Genomic DNA, 25497 nt, shown 5'->3' with positions numbered 1-25497 from the left:
TGTACCCGTAGGTAGATTTGGTGTGCAGTAGAGTCATCCATCTTGACACAATTTAGAAACAACACAGACAGTAGACAAACATAATAAAATAAATAAAAGTACTCAAGATTCCAATAATCACTAAAACCACTAAAACTAAAGATAAAATGAATAAAATGAATAGATAAAACCTTTCTATATCATCTGTGCAATGTTGCTACGACTTGTTCATCTGAGTGATGGCTGCTGGAACAAAGCTATTTTTATACTGCTTTGTTCTGCACTTTGGGACTATAAACCTTCGTCCAGAAGGAAGAAGCTGAAATTCACTGTGCAAGGGGTGGGAGTTTCTGAGGTCTGTACTGGGTGAAGGTGCACACAGAAATCAGCACTCTAAGGCTCTGTGGGCCCAGTGCTGGCCACCCCACTGCTTCCTTTCTGCCATTCAGCCTTCTTTTTGCTTAAAACCAATTGGCTGGATTTAGGTAGCGTTGTAGTGAACTCACAAATTATTCTCCTGCCACTCTGGCCCGTGTAATTCGTGCTTATGATATTCAACGCTGCACAGCGTCGGTGGCAGCTTGTGAGCTTGAGAAGGAGAGGAGACACAAATTTTACCGTTGAACTGATCGCTGCTCTCAGCCGGTTTTAATCTGTTTTGCTTGATTAGCACACCAATTATCTTAATTATCCACACTCATTAGCATATAATCCCTTTCCTCTTCGCTGCACCTCATGCGGCGCCCTTGTTTTTCTTCGTGTCACCTTACGAGTTTCAAAACGGGACGACAAGTGTTCAATTTAGCAAAACAAATGCAAATGTAATTTAGCTTAAAATGTAAATGCAAAACTGCAGTGGAATTTTTCAACAAAGACGAGCAGAGCAAAAAGCCTGCACCCGGGATGTCTGTGTATTTTGAGCTTTAGAGTATCAGAATGGGTTTGGTCTACCACACCATTGTGCTATGCGCTAGCACAGAACACCGTTCAGGGAAATGCAATTCACTCCTGAATTATTCAGCCAAGAAGAAAAGCAAAAAATATTCAGAAAGAAATATTCAGTTTAAAGGCGACATATCTTCCTCCGCTTTTACCTTCTCTCACAAGGCACCTCTGCTGTATCTGTAGCATAAAATACGTAAGTATCACAAAACACTTCTTCCAGCCTTTTATTTGGGATCAGTCACCATTTTTCACTTCAGCCCAGACAACGCACCACCCTCTAAGTACAGTAGACGCGCAGTCCTGCTGAATGTGCACTCCGTGAGTTTTAAAGTAGGACACAACATGGCCAGAGGGGTGCTGTGTCATGCCTCAGAGAGCCCCCCAACGCTCAATTTCCATTTTACTGCTGTCTGGGACAGGAACGCACTCGCTGAGACAGCCAAAACCTGGACCCCGCCCCACCTGGGAAGGGAGAAGGCAGCTTTGTGCATCATTCACCAGTAGGGGGCGGTATAGGGAGTCTGCCATTCAGGATCACTGAGCGGAGAGCCATTCCCAGTCCGTCATAACAGGAGATGGAAACAAACCCTACAGACTTCTGACGCTCTGACCGCATGGCACACATCATCACCCAGTCACTGACCCACAATCCCCTAAATCTCCAGCAGGAAGAAATTACCCATCTTTCCCGTCCCATCAAACACGATCCTGTCTGTCCTGTCTCCTGTTCTCCTCTCATCAAATGGTGTCAGACCTTCCTCTGGCCTTTAGTGAAGGTGTCAATGAGAGTCCCAATCCGCTACTGTCTGCCCCTGGTGTCCTGTCCTAAACTCCAGCGATCTTCCAGCGGGGAGGTTACTGTTCTGAGGGGTCAAGCAGCCAATTAAGCAATCATGTAAATCAAACCACACTCGAACTGAAGTACTGATGCACAGCGCAAGTGTGGCTGCCTGCCAATTAATTAATTTAATATTGAGGTAGGAGATTACGTGACATTTGTTTGTTTCGCTGATGTTCTAACTTTCAAGTGCCCTTGCATATTTATGACGTGTAAATTCATTCGCAGCAGTGGATGTTCATTAGTCAAGCATATTTAGCCATGCTAAAATTAGCTTCCACGGCTAAAACTGGCACCTTAGATAGTGATACTTCAGATCAGGGGTCTTCAACCTTTGTCCAGAGCAGAAGAAACTGCTGGTTTTCAGCTTAATATCAGCAACCAAATCCTGTGGGGCGAGTTAACCGTAAAATCAACCGCCTTTTCTGATAAACTGAAGCGCCGAAATTACAAGCTACAAACTCAGAGGCCCTCCAGGGGCCTTCAGGTGTCCTTGTCTGATGACCACGGTCAATACCGTTGAACAGGAAGTAATGTAGAGCTTCATGGTGTCAGATTAGATTCTGTACAGCGGTGAGATACTATAAATTTATTGTACTTCACTGGCACTTTTATTTGCACTAACCATAATATTAATAATAGCACTGGCCCCATTTAGACGTGTCTAAATGTCTTCTTTGAAGAATAAAATTCCACACATGCATTGTGATTGTAATTTAAAAAGTCATCCTCCACAGTGGTGATTATGATGATGATGATGATAGCAGCAGCAGTTTGCATTAATGTAGCACTTATTGCCTTTCTTCATATTCGCAAAGATATTTTATTAGTCTAAACTCTAAATATTTTCACATTCTGTAGCATTCAGGGCTCAAATTAATCCACTACAGAAACACGGCCACAATCATTTTTTGACTGCTTGACAAACATAGCTGACAACTTCCAAGAATCTAAAATTCATTATTACTCAGTACAAGTAGTACAAGTAGTAGGTTTATAATCCTACAGTACTGTGAGCCTGATCAGGATGATCAGGAATAAATTGCTAGAAGCAATCAAACGACAGGACTTTTAGAGGACACATTCACAGACTGCAGCTTCCCTTTTCTACACACTGTAGAGGCAGAGTGTTTGGAAGCCAGACTACTGTGTAGCTATAAGCTGGACGTCCCGAACCATAGCAGGGTCAGTTACCTGATGTTGTGGGACTTGCGCTTTATTTCGTTCCAGCACAGGTTCATGTCGCCGTCTGTGTGCCGCAAGCTCCGCCTCCACCCTGTGTGTCCAGCTTCTGCCCCTCAGGCTCCTCCCACTGCTGCCTGGGTGCACAGTGACATCACAGCCACAAGGGCCACCCCGGAGCTGCAGGAAACACACGCAGGCAGCACATAGTACAGAGCATTGTGCACATACTGTAGCACAAATAGACACAGACACACACACACACACACACACACACACAAATACACACAGACACACACACACACACACACACACACACACACACAAATACACACAGACATACATACACACAGACACACACACACACACACACACACAAATACACACACACACACAAATACACACACAGAGACACACACACACACAAACAAATACACACAGACAACACACACACACACAATACACACAACATACACACACAACACACACACACACAAATACACACAGACATACACACACACACACACACACACAAATACACAGACATACCTACACACACACACACACACACACACACACAAATACACACAGACATACACACACACACACACCACACCTAGACACACACAAATACACACATAGACACATACACACACACACCACACCTACACACACACACACAGACACAGGACTTACAGACACACAGAGGCACACATGTGAACACACAAAAAAATGGTTACAGACATTTACCAAACACATCTATGCATGCTTACAAAGTCACTGATACACAGTTTCAAAGACACAGAAACACACATGCACAGACGCAGACACACAGCCTGCAGCTTGTCTATTTTTGAACACAAAAAAAAAACAATGCAAGAAGCAGACACAGAAGGGGCTCTGATTCAGCTCACACAATGTGCCTACACAAGCCCAGACCAGAGCATGTTGCCCGGGTCAGGACACCCTTTACTTCCTGTGACTAAGGTGTTATTTCACCTCCTTCACTTCTCCCTTCCTTTCCACCAGCACATCACCTGGTTACTGTGGTAACCACTCACCACGGTGACGTACAAACTCCACACTAATACTGAACCCCTGTGGACCAAACCCCATAAAATGACACACCAGGGAGAGAGTCATAGCAAAGCAAGATGATGAAGGGAAACAGCATCACAGCTCAACTTTAGCTGCCCAGTCAAAATCTTTTATATGAACAGACCTCCCTCTGTCACTTCGACACTCTCTCGCCTTTTCTGCTCCCTCCAAAATCCTACTGATTAATCTTCTCTGTTTACACTTGACCAGACTTCCAGAAGCCGGGCAGAAACTGCAGCCAAATACCTAGAAAATGACATAGGGGGAACCATGCTATTAAGCCGGGAACTGAACCTTGTTGAAATGACAGAAACGGCTGTATGTCTTCTTAAAACGCATCATCAGAGCCCACTCTCGGGCCACGGTGGTTGCCGCGAGCCCGTACTCACACGCGCAGAGTGTTCCTGTGCTCTCGGCTGCACTGCTAAGCGGCGCAGAAGCAGAGATTAAGCTGGACTAAACAAACCGAATGGAAAAGCGCCCCCGGCTCTAATTCTGAGGAAGGCTGGACTCCAGCAGTGCGGGAAGGGAGCCATGAATCTGCTCGGCCAGGAAGTGCAAGATCACTGCACTCCTTCCTGACTCACACGAGGACTGGCACCCGCAGCCAAAAACCACACACACACACATGCCCCAAACAAGGCACCGTACACGCTCCCTGTGTAAATCCCAGCACACGCCAAACCAAGTGTCATACACACTCCCTGTACAAAACCTCACACACCCCACGCTGTGCATTGCACACATACATAAGCCAAACGTACACACACACACACACACACACACTCACACGCACATAAACACACGCCCTCTCCGATACGCTGCACCTTCTGAAGTATGCACTACAGCCCCTTATGCACCACTCTGTGCACAGGCTGCCCTACTCAAACACCAAGCTCACCTCCACATCTAACTGTAAGGCTTTACTGCATAACACATACAACACCAACTGCACTGAATAAGCCCAAAAATGAAAATGTGACAGCTGGAAAATCTAAAAAGAACTGCTGTAGGAATTCAATAATTAGATATGGTGTTGTTTTCCATACATACATATCAATGTGAATTTTTAATGGCCTTAGATCACAGAAGAGAAAGCAGACAGAATTATTGATGTTCTACACACTGGGCTCAGCGTCATGGTACAGCACAGCAGAGCCATCCCCATTGCCCCTGCTGTGAAGCCTGGCAGGCAGAGCAGAGCGCCTGTGGGTGACAACCCCCCACAGTGGACTCCCATTTCCTGAAAAGACACCCCCCCCCCCCCCCATCAAATGAGTACCTCATCAAATGGGCCTAAAGGAGGGAGGGGGTGAGACTCCTTTCCAGCAGATCGCTGCTGAATCTTTCTAGGAACAAGCAAACTAATCTTATCTAAATGTGGATCGCAAACTTTCTGCACCCCTATCCTACATCCTTCATACATTTGAGAGAATATCCAGCACTCTATCAAGCCTTAAAGTTTCACACTCCGTGGGTGCCTGCCTCTTCAATATGACCTGGTGAGCTGTTCCGTGCATTGACAACTCTGTGTTAAAAAGAAAAGAGAAATACTTCCTGATATCAGTACAGAATTTACTTATCTAATTCCCACCCATGCCAAAAAAGCCTCCACTGTTGCATAGCCTGAATATGACCCAAAAGACTCTTAATCTGTTCGGGTGGGTCCAGCAGGGGGGTCCCCAGGTGGGGAAAGCACTCGGCTGCCACGGCACGGCGAAGCGGCGGCAGAACGGCGGGGTGAAGTGCCGGCTGGCAGAGAGCCGCGCTGGCACGGCCCGGCTCCGGCGCGTTCCAGCCCGCCGCGCGCGACCGGCGCATTACGGCAGCCGCCACGCGGGCATTAGCTGCACCGCTGTTCCCCCCCCACCCCCCCGCTCAACAAGTCCGCCGTCCCCCCGCGGAGACGGGTTCAAGAGCTCGGCGGCTGAAGGGGAACCGGGGTCCGCGCTCCGCCGCGGCCGTCAAAGAAGCCGCCGCCGGGGGAGCGAGGCGCGATCCCGCCGCCTGGCACAGCGCCAGCGGGAGCAACGGGTTCGCTAAGCCGGCGGGATTCTTCCTCTTCAAAAAAAAAAAAAAGAAACAAAAAACAAAAAAGAAGAAAAAAAAAGCTGTTGACACATATTAGCGCTTTTAAACAAAAGCTGGGAGCGTGCGGGGACTCGATGGGAGTTGGCGGGATTAGGAGCCCCGAGGCAGAGGAGGTGGTGAGGAGCCGGGGATGAGCTCCTCGCAGCGCTGCTCGCGCTCCGCCGCCTCCCGTTATTTACAGCAGCGGCGGCGGCGGCGTCTCCGCGCGCCGCGGCCCCCGTCCTTGTTTTCCTTACTTTAAATTACGGCGCCATTAGCATAAGCGGCCATTATCCCCTCCGTTAAAGCGGCTGCCTCGCGGGCCGGGAGAGAAACGGCTAGAGCGCGCGGTTCGCGTCAGGTGAACCGCCGCGAAAACGAGTCGCACGGGGCCCGTATTAAAAAAACAAAGAGGCCTTCTGATCTCGGACCTGGTATCCCTGTCCAGATCACAGCCTGATCCTCTTTGAGCCAAAAAGGCCAAACTGATCCTAGGTCAGTTAAGGTACATCGGCCTATATTCAAAAAGCATCTCAAGTAGGATTGTTGATCTAGAACCAAAGGTTTTCCCTGTCCTGGTCCTACTCAGATAGCAAGCGACTCTGGGCTGGATCTGGGCTGATTCTGGCCTGAAGTCAGCACAACCCGGCGCAGACCCGGTCTGGAGTCACTTGTTATTCTGGGTACCCTTCTCCATCATGAGCTGAAAGGTGAAGCTGACCAGCACTCTGAGATCTATTGTTTTGCTTAGTGAACAGTTCAGCACATGACTGACAGCCCTATATGAAATGTGTCCCTATATGAAATGTTTTACTGTGGTCAAATCTATGAATGAACCAGCGAATGAACTCAGTTGGTGTATACAGCTAATCAGCTCATTAACCAGGGTTATTGGTCATACCAAAAACCTGCATGCACACCGGCCCTCCAGGACTGAAAGTGCCCACCCCGGTGGTAGAGCCTAATTACTCAACAGGCTGATTAAATGTCAGGCCATCACACCTGTGCCCAATCCTGATGTTCAGTCTAAACCCATTCACAGCAACCCTTCTGGGCAGGGGGAATGGGGGGTGGAAGGCTTTGAGATGCTGGAGAGCCCTCCATCTCTATTGCCTTCCAGAAGGATCTATGGGTTGGAATTTCTCTCCACTGAAGTGCCACTCTATTTGTACTCCCCCATAAAAGCCGACGAGGGGCTAGTGAGATGAGATGGGGGTAACAGCATCACATATAGCCTAGTCGACTGCAGCTGTACCACATGTATGGAATTGTTCATATGGAATCTCTGTTTGATGATTCCAGAGAATGAGAGGATGCAGTTTGAGGTAAAAAGCTGGAAACAGATTTATCATGGTCCAATATCTCACATGGATGTCTCTGTTGTTCATAGTACAGGTCACCATCTGAAATATGTTTCCCAATCCTTCCCCAAATTGTGCCAACACCCTGTGTTTCATCCCTAGCAGCACCTTATCCTTTTAGCCTCGCCCAACCCCTGCCCCACCCGAACCGACACCCCTCTCAATATTTCACCCACCCCCCAAACCCCTGTCCTGCCCAAACTCTAACCCAGGGAGTCCTCAAATCTGCTCTTAGAAAACCGCAGGATCTGATGGCTTTTTTTTCATCATAACATCAAGGCCAAAGAAACCAGGACGGGGTGCCTTCACTACGCCATTGCTCGCTTGAACTGATCACCCTGTGGCTCTCCAGAGCTAGGGTGAATACCGCGAGAGCCACATCCTATCCCTACCCTACCCCACACCCCCAACACTCCTGCCCTGCCTACACCCCCAACACCCCCGCCCTGTCCACACCCATACACAAAACGCCCAACCGACACCCCTGCCCTGTCCACACTCCCACACCCCCGCCCTGCCCACATCCCCACACCTCTGCCCTGGCCACACCCCCCACACCCCTACCCTGCCCACACCCCCACCCTGCCTGCATGGCTCACAGCTGCTCTAGCTCTGTCAGGCTCACAGACACATCTCCACAGGAGGCTCAATTAGAGAGGACAAGCACAGCAGACACATCCCCACAGGCACCGGCTCAGCCCAGCTCAGGCCCAGATGCAAGCCGTCAGCACACACAGCTCTGGCCAGAGACCAGCCCAGTCTCCCGCCACAACCGGACCCCTCTGTGCCACACACACCTGCAGGAGCAGAAGTCTCTGATGGGACACAGCTGTACAGGGACCGGCCTTTCCCAAAAGAATTCTGAAGACCTACCTCTATAAACGTGCTTTTCCTTAGGAACTATTTCATTTTTACTTCATAATTATTTATCACATTTTATTATTCTTATTTTATTTAGTTTTTTTTTTTTAAAATTGTATTGCTATTTTTATATACTTTCAATTTTGTCTGTTTTTACTTCTGCCATATTTTTTCCCTGTAAAGTGCATTGAATGGCACTATGTCTTGAAAATGTGCTACACAGGGATTCACACCAAGTTATAAGACTACAAGCTTGCCACACTGAAACATGAGTGGCAGCTATCTTCTTTCCTACTGTCCCAAAATCCTTGTATCCTTCCCGGATGACAATAAGATGTGCTTTAAGACTGGCATGGCTGAGTCTGTTTAAGAGTGGGTGGAAAAACAGAAGATGAGTGCAATGAAATCACTACATTTGTGTGCACATTAGAAGCACATCCCTGGTGATAAGATGGGACAGCTTCAGCCTCCCAAGTAACACGTACCATTGGGCCAGTCGTCCTTAATGCGTATTTTAATCAGGGCTGTACAGGGCTGGCAATGCTTCGGCCAATTACGGGGAGGGGCTGTTTGAGTGGGCGGGGCATCCCCCGGCCTCATCGCTCAGCAGTGTCAGCTGATTGGCTGTCTGTGACCTGCCTGCGCCAGGAGCAGCAGCTGTGCAGTAATTCAGCAGCAATGAACGAGGAGGAGCAGTCCAGCTGGTGGAGTGTAGTGTTCACTGCTGACTGCAGTGAAAAAATGCACATACTGGTATTCTGCCTCTCAAAACAAGGAAGGGCACTGCAGTGATGGGATGCACTTACAGTTCTGACTCGGTATTCACATCGGAAAAGAAAGAGTACAACCCCATTTTCAGGAAAACCGATAATGGGCTATTGACAAACCAGTGCTTGATGTCTGTATGTTTAGCCCTCTGGGAAATCTTTTTTTCTTTTTTTTTTTTGCAAAAAACATTTGCATTTTGGGTTTGTCAAATCATGCAAAAGGGAAATCAAATATATTTTATTGTGATTAATGGTAATTTACAATTAGTGACTATGTGTGTGCATACACTTCCAAAACACCCAATAACAAGTATTAGAATATGACTTAGGATATAGCAATTAAATAAAAAATTGTTTGCGTCTGTGTGTTTTCTTTGATTATTTTTCATTCATAAAGATACAACACTGTACTACTGAACCAGCAGAAAACTAAGAAATAAACCATCTAGTATCTATATTGTGAGCTTCTAATAAAATATTTATATATATTTATCCATCCATTCATTCATTATCCATACCCGCTTATCCTGTGCAGGGTTGCGGGGGGTGCTGGAGCGTATCCCAGCATGCATTGGGCGAGAAGCAGGAATACAAATTGGACAGGCCACCAACCTATTGCATGGCAGTATTTCTAAACATATTTACATACATCATATTGCTGACATAAAATACATCTTAGCAATAAGACTTTTTGAAAAGCAATTGCAATGTACACTAGGCAAACATAAGAGAGTAGCATAGGCGTCACACATGAACATATGACTGAAAAGGTTATTAAATATACAGGAAACAGGTGGTTTGTACACATGATAGTTCTTTACGATAAAAATGTGGTAGGACCACCTACATTCTGAAGGGACTGAATGCACATTAAATCAATACATATTGAAAGGCCACTCATTTCAAAAGGTTCCCAAGAGAAAGGGAAATATACGCTATCAGATTTCCAGAGTAAATAAACGGACATTCGCTGAAACATAGGTAGACAATTTCCTGGGGCAAGACAAAATAAAAGGAAAAAAGAAATCCAATATAAAAGCCTAAAATCTGATTCCACGGGTGTTTAGATGTGTCAAACAGTACTCCATGTCAAAGCTTCCACTGTATGACTAAAATATTTTCCCTGGATGAGACATTTTGTAAAGTTCAAATATCAGTCAGAACAGAACAGAAACTGTGCTTAGGCTCTTAAAGATCTATTGTTTCCCGTGTAATCCTGTTAGGCAATGGTGTAAAAAAAAAAATCATGAGAGAAATAGGGTCTAGCAAAATCCCACAACTGGAATTTTGATAAAAATTTCATTCAGCCCTCCAGAGTGTTAATATCAAGTCCTTCTTCCAAAATCAAAAGAAATGAAGTTTTCTTTGCCCATCTGCTGCAGAAATAATAGTTTCTATTTTCAGTTTGCATTCTGGGTTCTGCAGTCACACTACGAAAGAGATTTACTTTTCCATTAAACTGTTGCTTATGAGATGGTTCAGTGCAGTGAGCAAGACAGCACTGCTTTCATTCGAAATCAACACCAAGGCGTTTACACAGACCTGGTGCCGATTCACTTCCTCACTGTAGTTTTGGAAATCAGGGACTAATTTCTCTTCAAATTTACAGGGTGTTAGGTACCGTGCGATAGCCGATTTTAATCAAAAGAGATTTATATGAGTGCAGTTAATTTACTCCTCCCCTGTGACTAAACACAGTGAAATCCAATTAAAAACCCACCCCACCCCCACCCCCACCCCCGCTGTTTAACAGGCTGCCATGGCAGTGTGGATGAGAAAATGCCTATTTTAAGAACTCACTGGGATCATGGGTAATTACAGTAATCCCACTGTTTACAGTCCTACGGGGATTCCCTTATCCTACATGTAACATGCGTATTACATTATAAATCTATATGCAAATCATGTGAACAACAACGTGACACCATTTAAAAAAAATTAACATAAAACAAGACCAAACAACTACAAAACACTGGCTGGAGTACTTCCGCGTCTCTGAGCCATTTGTAATTTCGCATATGGGCTGGGAGCATTGCAGTGAATCAATGCCACAGGTGCACATCTGGAGAGAGTGAAAAATGAGAAATGTCACGCCCGTCAAAGGAAATAATAAGGCGAGATGTGCTTTAGCGACTCGCGCGCATCACCACGGCTCCTTTCAAAGCTCAGAATCTCATTAAAACTGAGACGAGAGGGCCTGTGACAGGGGTCGGTGTGACATTTCTCTCCCCGCTCTCCCGCGCGTGCACACGCAGTTCTGTCAGACGTGTCACTTCCTGTTTGTCGAGCGAGCGAGGCGCTGAGATTCTGAGAGATGAGAAGCGGGGTGACAACACGTTGTTAAATGAAAAGCCAGTCATAAATTATTGGATTGGCCAGCAGCCCACCAACCTCTAACAGTGGTAACAGAGGTGGGGGGGGGGGGACAAATAACTTTACATTATGTAGCAACACCCATGTTTCCTCTTGGGAGGGAAGAAAGGCAGCATTATTAATTCTGAAGGAGAACTGACCTTAAAGGACCCCCATGCCTCTGTGTGCAGGAGTAGCAGATCTGAATAAATAGTTTTCCAAACGTGGTCGACTGCTCATAGCAAACCAGAGCGCCCTGCCGCAGACGGCTCTAAACATGTCACAAACAGACACCCAGGAGCCCCCGAGAGGCAGCGTGTTTAACCAGAGATAGCCATCCTGACAGGACACCGCAGTCACTTCACAGCAGCCGAAACACCCTGTTCCCATCGGAGGAGTCAGCTGTTCCGCGCACCGTTTGTGTTTGTTCTCTTCTTAGCTGAGTGCCGTCGGAGATTATTAAAATGATCTTCAGAAAAGTCGAAATAATCAAAGCTGTGAGAAAGAGAAACACTCGTTTCAAACTTTTCACGGGCGCAACAATTGTAAATGACTGTTCACTTCAACCCTAATTTGCCCGAATAGGGAGCGGAGACCGACAGAGTTATGGGCTACACTCTGCGCGAGATTTGATAAAATACAATATTTGAGCTTCCATTTCCATATTCCAGAGAAACCCTTTGGACTCGAGCAATTACAGAAAACAATAAAGATTATGTCCCGGCTTTTCTTTTTCATTTGGCGAATTGTTCCTTGGCAATTCATCTCAGAGCGACTGCCCTTTCTGTCTGAGACGGCCAAAACAACACTGGCAGGAAGAAAACAAACACATTACTCACAGCTCGCCTTTAGGATTTTAAGGACCGTTTTTTTCTGAGGTGCGCTCTCAGTGTAATCATAAAAAATATTTAAAAAACCTCGCACTCGCTTTTGATCATTTCTGGGAACCAGCGCCAGATCCTATGACTATTTGCATGGGGACAGCGCTCCCACAGGCCGACCTATGGCCACACGGCGATCCCACCCGCTACATTAAAAGGAAAAAATATCCCGCGCACGGTTTATGGCTCCCAAGACAAACGTATTAGCGGCAGCACACAGGCAACATTTCAGCCGGGCAGCCCTTTGTCACATTCATTTTCGCTGTGTAGCTAATGCTCTTATCCAGGGAGCATTCTTTATGATTCACTCCTTGCCCCGGCACCAGCGCTGCCGCTGACATTTGTATGCACGTATTACAGGGCCCCGATATCCCCAGCTGCTATGTTCTCACGCACGCGGCTCGCCCAAATGTGAGGAGGAGGCGGCAGCGGGAGCTGAGAGGGAGGGAGAACACCGAGGAGGAGTGGCACGGTTACAGATAGAGCTTTAATACGCCTCCATCATTACAGCGTTTAATATATGGCATCTTCAATTAGGCCTATGAGTTGCCGGGGCGGTAATGCAATGTGGCGGTTTCCCCCAGAGAGGCAATGTTTAGCATAATCTACAATGACTGCACTATACCGGGCAGGCTATGAAAGGAATATTAAAACCGCGCTAAATAAAAGGATCTGTTTTATCGGAACAGAAAGGAGAGAAGCAGACGAGGGAAGGCTGGAAACCATGCCCGCCGTTCTGTTTTACGGTCCCCCCTTCAAGGCCAAAAGACACCACGGGGGGCTCTGTGGCCAAATCAAATCTGTGATAAGTGTCTGGATGTGCCAAACATTTAGAAATCTGCCTCTGAAACATTATCGTAAAAAAAATGATTTGGTAAAGCATACTCTGGTTTGGTACATCTAACTAAACATTTCCCTGTGCTAGTTGGCCCAGAAAAGAGGACTAATTATGATTCAGCAAGACCAGGAAAGATACATTAGGGGACATCTGCATTGAAGCAGCTCAATCCCCACAGACTCTCAATCATCTGAGATCACAGTTCGGCACACTGAAGCAGAAAAATTCCTACAGCCGGATAACTTTGCTGAAAAAATAGCATCTTTTCTTTCCAAAAATGTCTTGATTATTTATTATTTTCAGTGGACCACAATATGACTATGAGTAATAAATATTGTCATTCATAAATATCAGAAGTCATGGGGGCCCTATTTTCAGAACAGAAAGCGATGCCAGGCACAAATGGAAGTTTATTTGTAATGCCATTCGGTGCACCAATAATATATCAATGTCAGCAGTTTCGTGCTCTAAATGAATACATTTGCATTGGACGGGGGCAGCATTAACTGGAGTGCATCAAGAAAAAAATTACAATGAAGCATCACTTTCAGCCAACGACATGAAGTGCAAGTTTCACCTAAGGCAAACAATCTTTCTTCATACAACTAGTATGAGTCCTTTACTATTTAACAACCTCTCATAACCTCCAATCAATTAGAAATGTCATTCAGTGTTGGGGTGCCTAACATATTTTACATATTCTTCTGTATATTATCTTGTTTAGCCTGCCAAGTCATAATTCTGTTTAGAGCCACCCCGCATTGAAATGGAATTTTGCCATGTGCCAAGTGTGCTCGTGGCGTGAAAGAATGATTCCCAAGACCACTGTTAAATCACATCCCACCGCAAGGCCCCCCACACCATGAAAGAACCTTCCAGACTCTGAGGTATTTAGTATAAAAATATAAATATATTTAGTTTGCATCGCACTGCCATATATATAAAAGCCTAGCAATTCATCATTTACAGACCAAATTGCCAATATTCCAAGGTCTGAAGGTGCATCGGCCATTATAATACATTGGAAGGCTAGGCGCAACCAGACACAGCACCTTAGAGGTACTTTGCATTATGAGAAGCTGTTTATAATGCAGTGGAAGGTGAGGTCATTTTATTCCACACGTATATCATCTCAACCTCTCCCACACCCCCTGCCTTCTCCCATCTACCGGAGATGAAATCAATATGCAATATGCAATGAAGTCAAACTTTCGCATTCCAGTTCGCTAGGGATGCTGGAGTTGAATACCAATCCTCCAGACAAATTATTTCTGTAATCCAGACATTTCTGATGGGTATTAGAAAATTGAGATGTTTGTTCTCTCTCTGTCTGTCTCTCTCTCTCTCTCTCTCTCTATATATATATATATATATAATACACACACCATTTAGTGACCCCTCCTGCCCTGTGGATGGGGACACTGTCTTTATCCTGATGAGAGTGGTCTCTTCCAGGATGGAAGGATGTTTTTATAAGTATGAAAATGATGTGAATCATACACCATTGCCTTCAAGGTCACCAGATCTCAACCAAAATGTATACCGATGGGAGATTTTGGACCAACGTGTTAGATAGCGCTCTCCACCACCATCATCATCAAAACACCAAACGAGGGAACATCTTTTGGAAAAATTGTGTTCCATCCCTCCAGTGGAGTTCCAGAGACTTGTAGAATCTATGCCAAGGCGCACTGAAGCTGTTCTGGCGGCTCGTGGTGGCCCAACACCTTACTAAGACACTTTAAGTTGGGTTTTTTCCTTAATTTGTCACCCATCTGTGTATATATATATACAGGTGTATATTGATGCACAGGCTTTTCTGGGTAGAAAGTGCAGGCAGATACCCTCGAGAGATCCTTTCTGAAAATGATCCTCACCTCGCGGCTTTATGACGAGACGCGTCAGCCCGTTTCGGCCAGGAGGCTCCAGTCTCCTCCGCTAATCGCGAGTCAGATCACGCTCGGAGGGCGCTGGGGACTGAGCGCACGTAAAGCGCGGGATAATTACACCGCCATTTCACCGATACCGTCGGCGAGAAGGCGGAGTCATCCGGCAGAGCCCCCTCTCCATGTTTAATTCATGCGTCGGCGCCCGTTACGCGGTACGGAAGAGCTTTTTTGATCCAGACGAAAAAAAAAAGGAAAAAAAAGAGGTTAACCCGGTGCTCGCGCTCAGTCCGGCCACGGCTGGAAACGCAAGTTCAGGGAAAACGGGCTCTTCAGCTCAAGACCAGGAGGACGAAAATCCCAGCTGGCTCTTTGGGCGGTTTATATACGGCAAGTGCACTCGGCACCAGGAAGGAAAGCTTAAAGTGGGTCAAATCAGGCGATCATTACCTCAATTGGTGGTGAATGGCCAGGAATAGAGACCTGCGTTATGCAGCCCAGACACACTGGGATGAAGGTTGTTAGCGGAACGGGTTTTTTTTGACAAGGAGCAGGAACAGGCTGCTGTCACAGAGTGTTGCAGGAAGTGTGTTGGCACAGCAACCGCAGTCCTGAGTGGGTAATTGTGAGGGAGAGCTGAAAAATGGCTGTCAACATACTGGACACCTAGGGCTCCGCCCCCTTTTCTACAGCCTCCATCCATCTCTCTCTCTCTCTCTCTCTCTCTCTCAGTCCTGCTCTCTCCCACCCCCTCCCTCTTTCTCTCTGCGTCTATCCTGGCATCTCCATTTTTCCTCCATTCTTCCTCTTTCTATCCCTCCCTCTCTTTCTTTCCCTTTCTCTCCTCCCTCTCTCTATATCTGCCCTCCATCTTCCTCTCTCTCTCTCTCTCTCTCTCTCCTATGCCAGGTAGCTCCCTTGTCACGCACACAGACAGCGGGAAGCACGTCCCCATTCCCATCCCAATGCAGCAGACAGCCGTGCAAAACGCCTGTCACTCTGGCCTCCTGTTAAAGGCTCCGGACAGGCCCAGCTGGCAGTGCTGCTGATGTCGGCCCTCACTGTCAGCCACAGGATAGCCCGTGTGTACCATTCCACTGGCAAGCCACAGCACTTAAAGGGAAACCGCTTCTCCGTTCAGGCACCGCGAACATCAGCTCGTCCTGCGCACATTTTGAATTTTATCGGCCAGAAAACGAAGTACGGTAGCGTGTGTGAGATGAGAATGATAACCCCAGCACGGTACTGTCACTCGAGAGAAACAAGATGAAGTTCTGTCGGCAATGTGTACAGTGCTGTGTTTCCAGCCGAGTAACAAATAAGGAAATGATTAATTTGGCAACGCTTCCTTAGGATCAGCCAAGTCCCTAGCTCTTCCCAGTAGGAGACTGCGAGACATAGCACCAAAAAAAAAACAAAAAAAAAGAAAAAAAAAGCTGACAGGGAGAGGCGTTGTGCATGGGTACGCGCCGTCCAAGTGCGATTTTAATTGCCATGGTAGCCTTTTCAGAAGCCTCCCTCCTAGGCCCCCATTCAAATCCTCAACAAAGCATTACATGAATGCCTTTCTCTCATTAAATAAAAACAAACAAAACAATCGTAATAGCCGCACAAAAAGAGAGAGAGAAAAGATGAAGAGTGAGAAAGCATGTTTAAATGGAAACGGCAGTGTTCTCCCACCTAAAGGGAGCCCTGTCTCATCTTCCCTCCCGAGGAGGAGCGAGGCCGAGGCGGAGCAGCTTTGAAGATCACAGAGACGCCACATGGAAGGCTGAATCCAGCCCTCCGTCTGCAACGTCAAAGGCGACAGAGTCGCTCCCTCCCCGACGCACACTCACTCTCTCTCTCTCTCTCCCTCTCTCTCTCTCTCTCACTCTCTCTCTCTCTCACTCTCTCTCTGTCTCTCTCTCTCACTCACTCACTCACTCTCTCTCTCTCTCTCTCTCTCCCCCTCTCTCTCTCTCTCTCTCTCTCAATCTCTCTGTCCTGCTCTCTCCCACTCCCTCCCTCTTTGTCTCTACATTTATCCTAGCATCTCTATTACTACCCCTCTTTCTCTCCCTCCCTCTCCTTCTTTCCCTTTCTCTCCTCCCTCTCTTTATCTCTGCCCCATCTTCCTCTCTCTCCATCCCTCCTCTCTATCTTTCCCTTTCTCCCTTCCCTCTCTCTATCACTGCCCCCGTCGTCCTCTCTCTCTCTCTCTCTCTCTCTCTCTCTCTCCTCTCTTCTCTCACTGGTTCTTTTCCTGTACTTCAGCGACTCCCCCCCTCGCCCCCCCCAACCCCACCCAGTGGAGAGCAGGAAGGGCGCCCCAGCTCTCCCGCATCATTATTCTCCTGCGCCCGCGTCTGAGCGCAGAGCCCGTCGCCACGGCGTCGCTACAAAGAGGCGTGGGTCTGGAGAGACGGCGGAGAGCTTAGCGGTAATCAGCCGCGTCGAGCCCCCTTCACGGGAAGGCCCGCGACGAGGGCGTCCAAGAAAAAAAAAAACGACTCTGATTTCCTGGAAATATCATGTACAAAGGAGGGAAATAAAGGCCACACTTCAGTGGGTCAGAACGCGAGACAGACAGTCTGTTATCACCTTGGCTTGCAGAGCTGCTAATTGCATTTACACGTTCACACAATTAAGAAAAATTGCACAATTAGTATAAAGTGCGACATGTAGCTGAGATAATTGTTAGCAAGCACAGCCAAATGAATGCCAACTGTTCGCATTTTGTCAAAACCCCAAGTGGCACTCAGTTCTAGACAGGGTTAATAAATTCAACGGCAGTGGCTGCCCCGACTGGTGTGCATTAGCCGCCCTGTTGACGCAACCGTGGAATTGCGTTACACAAGGTCATCCTAAGCAATATGCGCAGGGGTCAGGGATGGCGTGAAAGTGAATTCATTTTCTTTAAGTGTTTTAAATTTCCCATCCGTAATGTCAGCCCCGAGACAGAGTAGCACAGCCGTCTGACGGGACACGCTGCTCGTAAAAAAAAAAAACTTTAAAAAACGGCAGTACGCCACGCACAAGCGCACAAAACCAGCGTTTCCACCTCAACGCCGCGTTCAGGCCGAGCTCCCGGGGTCGGCGCTGCGAAATTCCGTCCGGGCGGCCGGTGGACCGGAATGCAACAACTTCATTTTCCCGCACGCGAGGGGGGGAGTGGCTTCCGCCAGAGAGCAACAGCCGTCATCCTCCAGCGCCTCCCGCCATTTCCGCCATCACGCCCTCCGTCATCTGGAACGCCGGGGGCCATTATTTACAGCGATAGGGGAGTCAGTCATGTGCAGCCCGAGGAAGCGTGGCAAAAAAATAGCATCTTTTTTTTTTTTTAATCTCCAGAGACATGCTGAGGAAAAAAATCCAAGGAAAACCACACATCCCTGATTTAAACCACCAAACACTTGGCGCGGGTCAAAACAGGAGCACTCCAGCAGCCCAGAATCCCAGGATTTCTCAGCACGGGTCGCCTCCGGTCCGAATGACACCCAAGCGTAGGCCGAGCGCGCGATCCAATAAAGAAGCGGCTCCTTCCGGCTCCTTCAGCCGCCGAGTTCCGCGCACGACGGGCCCTCGCCACCGACGGCGGCGGACCTCCCGGGTGAGAGATTACCCCGTCGCTGCGTTAACTCGCTTGTCCAATTTCAGAGGGCCACATAGCTCCAGCGCCATCACCCCTGACACGCCTCCGAAACGGCAGGGTTTACCCCCCCCCCACCCCCCCGCGCACCCGGGGGAACAGGTGCGCCCTGATCCGAGCTCTGTCTCATTTACACAGTGCCAGTCGGAGGTGTCACGCCGTCGGCGGAGCCTGACGGTAAATTGCGCCGCTGGCCTTGCGCGCACACAAAGCAAACGGGACGAGCATGTTTACTCACCGCATACCGCTGCGCGCTACAATCCGCACCTGCCGCTCGTTACGTTCGCCTCAAGTTCTCCCCCCGCGCTAACACGAACGCCTCCCTATCGCAGGAGCTGTTCCAAACTGCGGCCCCTGCTTGAACCTGCGATTCACTTTCCCTGAGAGGAGGAGGGATTGATTTCTCCTTACGGATCCGTGGGGGGGGCCTGATGTGCTGCCTGTAATTATTTTTAGACTCGATGAGTGCCCCACCCAGTGCGCTGAATGCTAAATAAACTCGATTTTGCCTGTCTATCCGGCAGACTATATCCACTTTACACAAAGGTGTATTCCTGCTCATAATTTTTACGTCTTTGTGAAACTGATTTCCACATTTCTGTCAAGCCCTGAATTGGCACAGTGATTGGGTCGGGGAGAATCCTTTAAATGATCAACAAGGACAATTAGGGAACAAAGCACCCAAAAGCTCAAGAGAGCGGATAATTGTGTTAATCAATCAGTTTAGCCCTTGAACAAAGCACTCCAGGGGCTCTGATTCGTGAAGCAAACAGGAACGGGAGGGGAGGCCGCGCGAAGAAAGTCCCCCCGGGACCGCGTCACGATGACAACCGCCAAATCGGCTGCCGGCGGTGCCCTGCCGACCGCCCCGCTGCACGATGACTTTCCCGCGGTAACAAAGTCAGAAAACTTCTCCAGAGCACTTCTGCGCTCGGCGGACTTAAAGAGGGGGGGGATTAAGCCGCAGTACGTGACGCAAAAAAAAGCCCAATTTGAGGTGGTCCCCAGGAGCTGAGGTGAGGCCGGGGGCGAGAGCCCGAGTTCCCATCCCGCCAATTACTGAGTGCGGGGATTAGGGTCCCGGCGCAGGGGCTGTCGGAGCGGGCCGGGTGAATGCTAAACTCCCCGAGCCGTGACACGCCAGACGCTCTCACACACAACTCTGAGTAACTCCCGCACGCGCTCCTGAACCTTACGACCCGCCACGCGGCTCGCAGTCCAGAAGACACGCTCTTCAGGGTCGATGCGCGTCCTGCGGCATTGCGGTGGAAAAATCTCAAATCCATTACTCCCCACATGAGGTGAACTAGAAAGTACCACAATGGCTCCCCTTAAAAGCTCCCAGCTCTACTGACACAGTAGTGTAACTAACTGCTCCAGCCCATCTGTCCAAATGGGACCTGATTCTGATGACCCGGCCCATCAGAGTCACAGGGGTGGAACTCCTTACATACTGTAGCCAACTCCTTCATTCAGCATGCCGGAAACATAAAGCCTTGTCAATGCGGTTTTAAATCAAAGATGACATAAAATATGAATTTTGTGTACTGAATGGGAAGTGTCCACCATACTGAACAAAGAATGTAGAACATTTCATAACTAATCTGGTTACAAAAAAAACAATGCTTCCTTGAGCTCCACTGTAAATGCCCCCGATGCCTTAAATTCAGGTCAGCTACACATATAACATTTAGGCTATAGTTACGTACATAAGCATTTTATTAAATTATTAAATAATATTTCTCACTCAATACGGTCCTATAGGACAGCAAATGCATTCAACAGGATACACAGGCCAGGTGGGATTGTCTGCCTTGCCCTAAGCATCTAGCAGAGACCGATGACATCAGCTCCTGATATTTCATTGTCATCAGCTCCTGATATTTCATTGTCATCGACAAGAAGTATTACAGTCACATTGTTTTTAACTGAGACTCAAATATTTCAACTGTGCTTACACTTTCTGCAAAGCATTATCATTCAACGTGCACTGAAATATAAATAATTGCTCTCCATTTTCATCAATTATTATACACCACGCAATAAATGATACTACGAATAATGATACTATAACTCATGCCATACAAGCTAATGCACGTAGGACTAATGCACATGTAAGTCAATGCATGCATCCTCTTTTATTTTTTCACTGTAAAGATCAAATACTCTCCCAACACGTCCGATTCAGATCAGTACAACGTGTGGGCAGATCAGAACAATGTGTGGGTGTAAACATAGGATCTTGATCCTCATCCTGCAGTAGACTAATTTACAAGGACAACATGGACTTATCAGAAGGCAAAGAAAGTGAATTGCACTGTGACCATGAGACCAAAACTTCATGATTTGTGTCTTAAGTGATTTGTGATTTCACAGAGCTGTACTGGAGGACCTTCAGCAAAATAACCACAAGGACGAAAACAAGGAATTTTTGGAATACATCATTACATATTGCGTAAATATTGTAGGGCTTTCATGACACCCTGAGCACTGTGTATAGTATCATATCTAAAATACCATCAGTGGTTCCACGTATACCTATTGCTGACCTGTGCGATAACACACATTTGAAATATGAAAAGCATTAACTAAAAAAAAAAACAATTTTAATCCTGTGGAGCAATATAATTATAGTAATTTCTTCAGACACAAGGACCTCAATTCCACTTCAGTTTGTGAAAAGACCTTCTACGATTTTTTTATTTCTCCAATTCAATCAGGCAAGAAAATGAAAAAAAAAATGAATTAATGGTATTCCATAGATTATATGGCAATGGTCACAGCAGCTTAAATGAATGTGTTACATCTCAAAGATATACAACACATTTTGTCATTTAATTCAATGTTTATAAAGAAATATTCAGTGTGCTTTATGTTCTGGGCAGAGGGAAAATACTTTGAAGGTAAACAGACAAACAGACTTAAAAGCAGGGAGACAGAAAAAATTGAAAATGTTCTCAAAGAATTGGTGCAAGCAGCTGTCTCTAGCATAGGAAATGTTGCATCCAGTTAATCTTATCTGAATGGCTCCTTGCCAGCTTGGATTTAATTTCACACACGCATACACACACTGACTGGAACGCGTACAAACACACACATGCTTGCAGTCTTACCGTGCTGCTACCAAATGCCGTGATGAACACACACAAGCACACACTCTCATACATGCATACACATAAGCACAAATGCGCACACACGCACGTACACACACACTCTCACACACACATGCGCATGTGCTAACACATTCACTCACTCACATACACACATACATACACCTACACAGACAGGTTAGACACACACATACACACACACACGCACATACACACACACACACACACACACACACACATACAGCTACACAGACAGTTTAGACACATACATACACACACACATATGGACACACATTCACATACACACACACGCACATTTGCAGAGGAACCAAATGACCATCAGGCCCCTTGGACAGGTAGCAAGCACAGCTTGTCTGCTGGTACTGTCCTGCTCCAGCGCATCAGGGCAGATTGCGTATCCGGAGAGAGGAGATGGGAAGTGAAAAGCGTAATAAAAAGGGGTCCGGGAGCGGGGAGAGAGCTGCCGGGAGGGGGCGGGGGGGGTTGGGACGCTGCCGGGAATGATGAGGGGGAGGGGGGAGGGGGGAGGGGCACGGAGACTGCCACATTAGCTCATCCTCAGGTCCCGTTCTGGTCCGCTGCGCTTCCAGAGGAAGACGCACACACACACGAAACGAAACGCATGAGAGGCCCACGGCTCTCTCACTCCACAGGGAAGCGCAGCGAGGGGGGGCCGGGGGGGGGCGGGGCGGCTTCAGTCTACTGCGCAGGGCTGTGGGGGCTTTACTCCTCGGAGGGCAACGTCAGGCAAGCCTGGATGGACAAGGGTGCCCACGAGGGACCGGCAAGAGTACACACCATGTTTGATGATAACATTAGGCCTCTCTAACCAACCTGCACTTCTTATTTTTCCTTCAGTCTAGAAAGCATCTAGTACTGTGTCAAGTCCGGTCTTGAAGACCCAAAAGGGTCTGCACTACATGACCTGGCAAGCTACTCCATGCATTAATAACTCTACATGTGGGAAAACAAACTGCCTGTTTTTCCCACGTTGCAGTGCTAACCAAGCAAATCCAAACTTAGCCTCCGTTTTTCAGCATGAGAGGGGCACAGGAGGGCAGGTGAAGCTGTTGGTAGCCAACCGCGCAGCAAACCCCCATGTTCCGACCCATGCATTACTCTATTTAAGGCTGTTAACAATGTAACCTAAAAATTCAGTGAACAGCAAGCACTGAGAAATATTAGGAGGAATCTACACCTGCTCGTGGGTACATTCAGTTCCGAGCACTCGATTAACTTGCGCGGGGAGCACTTGAGAGAAATGGCTGATATCAGCCGTGGTTTACGTGGCTTGCCTCCAGAGCAGAGGCAGGGCCAGGCCTGCACTGATAAAGCCGTCTGGCACATTCGTACGGAATTTGTGAAACCCATTTTGAACAGTTCGAAAATAAACATTGCATTTTATGTTATGGTAATGGTTGTGCACATGCAGATATGGTTATTTAGAGAAGCGCTGATACGCCGTTCTTGCTTTTTCAGACCATCATGACACAGACCAACATGTATTCGCTATTTATTTATTTATAGGCTGTTACTAGAGATGCATTAATGCATATCTCTGCAGTCTTCCAATAAGAATAACTGGGCCATGTCTGGTTTGAAACATTGTGCAATAACATTTTTCAGGCACTTGTTAATATATGTGTTAATGATTATAGATCTGCATATCGTCACATTTCTTCCTCTGTTGCTAGAATAAATGATGTAGGCTAATGTGTTTGTGTAGTGCCTACTCATGTTATTTGAGAATGCCTTTGATCTTCCATGAAGGTAATAGAAAGCAGCTGTCACATCTCAAAAATTCAGATGATCTATAAGGATTCGTCTGAAACAGTAACTGATTCTAAATAAACATTTGTTAGCATGCTGACATCGTGCTTGCAGCCTGTTGGCAACCTTAAAGTGAAACTGAAATTTCTGCTAGTTTTTGTCACCCAGTACTTAGCCTAACTGATAAATGAATACTGGTTATAGCTAACACTTATATAAATCGATCATTTTATCACTGTATTTTAATACTTCCAATAGAACTAGAAATACATGAGTAAAAAGCAGGATAATCTTTTCTAAATTGTAAAGTGGAAGTGCAATGGAGGATGGAAGTGTCTTGGGACGTGAAACCTGGAGATTAACTCTGGGAAATGCATTCAATTTGATTGTGACACAGGAGAGAGACTGGGAGATTGTCCCATCCATCAATGTTGCCTTTTATTGTTTTAACCAGCAGGGCAAAACTGAGATTGAATTCAAATTTAAAATTTCAGGAGATATGAATACCTAAATGATTTAATTTTTCTAAGGGGCGACGTTTCAAAGTGGAGCATCCCTATTTGACTTTCTCTGGACGGAAGGCAGCAAATTTTATGTCACAACAGTGGGTGACAACTACGTGAACAATCTAAAAAATAAAAAAATAAAAAAAAACATTTTAACAAAATTCAACATGAATCACAGATTCCCCACTAGACTGAAAGCACTCTACGGCTGAAGTCCTGTTGACGTGTGGGCAGACACCCACATGCCTGATAAGTAATGACCTGGAACTAGAACCTGCGACATTCAGAAAATAGCGGTGCACTGATAAGTTTAGCAATATCGCAGAGGTCGAAAACGCTCATCCTATGACACGGAATCCAGGGCACGGAGAACAGACTGCTGGGTCTTTTTTTTCCTCAGGGTCACTCAGAGTTTTCGGTTCGTCTCCTAGGTGCTACCTGGCTTTAAAATGATAATTACATACATTTAAATGATAATTATACCACAGCCTGATCGGCGCGGTGGAATTAAATGAGAGATGACCGAGTCTAGTCACACACTAATAATCTCACGGTCTGTGTTTAAAAAAATGATAATAGAGGGCGCGGAGCACCTGCAGTGTGCAGAGACCGTAGCTGCATTCATGAAGTGCAGCACATTACTGGAGGACACGGTGTCAGTTGCTCTTCTGTAATATACAGGAGAGATGAGAAGCGCAAAAAAGGGGTTTGAAATATACGATAGCGGAAATGTCAATTCCGAGAGACGGAGGCGCTTCAATCTTCAGGGAAACGTCTTTACTGAGCGCTCCCTGGAAAGCAGGAACGGCTTCCCATTGACCGTCTCGCAAAAGCCAGATGAGATTTTTTAAAAGCCTCCGCCACCGGAGGCGGGTGTGTTATTGCGGCTGTTAGCAACGAAGCAGCGTCCTCCGAGCTGACGAGGTAAAAGCGGCCAGCTGGCGTGAACTCCAAACCCCCAACACCCCCCCGCCCCCCCCCGCCACTTTGCGTTAAATGCCAAGGCTCCGCCGTTCGTCTTCAAACAACCGCTGACCACCGAGGGCCACTAGGAATTTACTCAACTGCCCAAATTACCTTTAAAAGATAAGAGCGTGTTGCTTTCATTTAAAGCCCGAGATAACGACGGGCTAAAGCCAGCGCTTGTGGGGCGAAACGCAGATTCAGTTTGGTCCTGCGGTCAATTTGCCTCAGCGACAGCTGACCGGGAGCCCAAAGCGCTTATCTGCCCTTCAGCGGCCTCGCCCAATCGGGCTGCGACGATCAAGCCTGTGCAAGCGGATACGATGTAAGGTTCTCCAAAAAAAAGGAAACTGTGTCCAAAAAAGGAACTGCGGACTTTCCACATCAAGGCGGACATGTGGGCTGAGGGGCGAGGTCAAACGGGAAATGGCAGCCGAG

The 25497-nt window shown here is 47.1% G+C and overlaps 1 protein-coding gene across 3 annotated transcripts in view; it reads right to left on the bottom strand.

The window, feature by feature from the left end:
• drp2 (dystrophin related protein 2) overlaps positions 1-25497 on the bottom strand; it is an 88984-nt gene that overhangs the window by 35558 nt on the left and 27929 nt on the right. For all 3 annotated transcript variants that reach the window (XM_064329313.1, XM_064329312.1, XM_064329311.1), the window contains one exon: positions 2957-3124. In XM_064329313.1, the coding sequence (XP_064185383.1) occupies positions 2957-3003 (47 nt within the window). In that variant the 5' untranslated portion in view covers positions 3004-3124. The remainder of the gene's footprint in view (positions 1-2956; positions 3125-25497) is intronic.

The sequence above is a fragment of the Anguilla rostrata genome, chromosome 3 (assembly GCF_018555375.3).
Source record: "Anguilla rostrata isolate EN2019 chromosome 3, ASM1855537v3, whole genome shotgun sequence".
NCBI lineage: Eukaryota > Metazoa > Chordata > Actinopteri > Anguilliformes > Anguillidae > Anguilla > Anguilla rostrata.
This window is presented reverse-complemented; position numbering and strand designations above follow the sequence as displayed.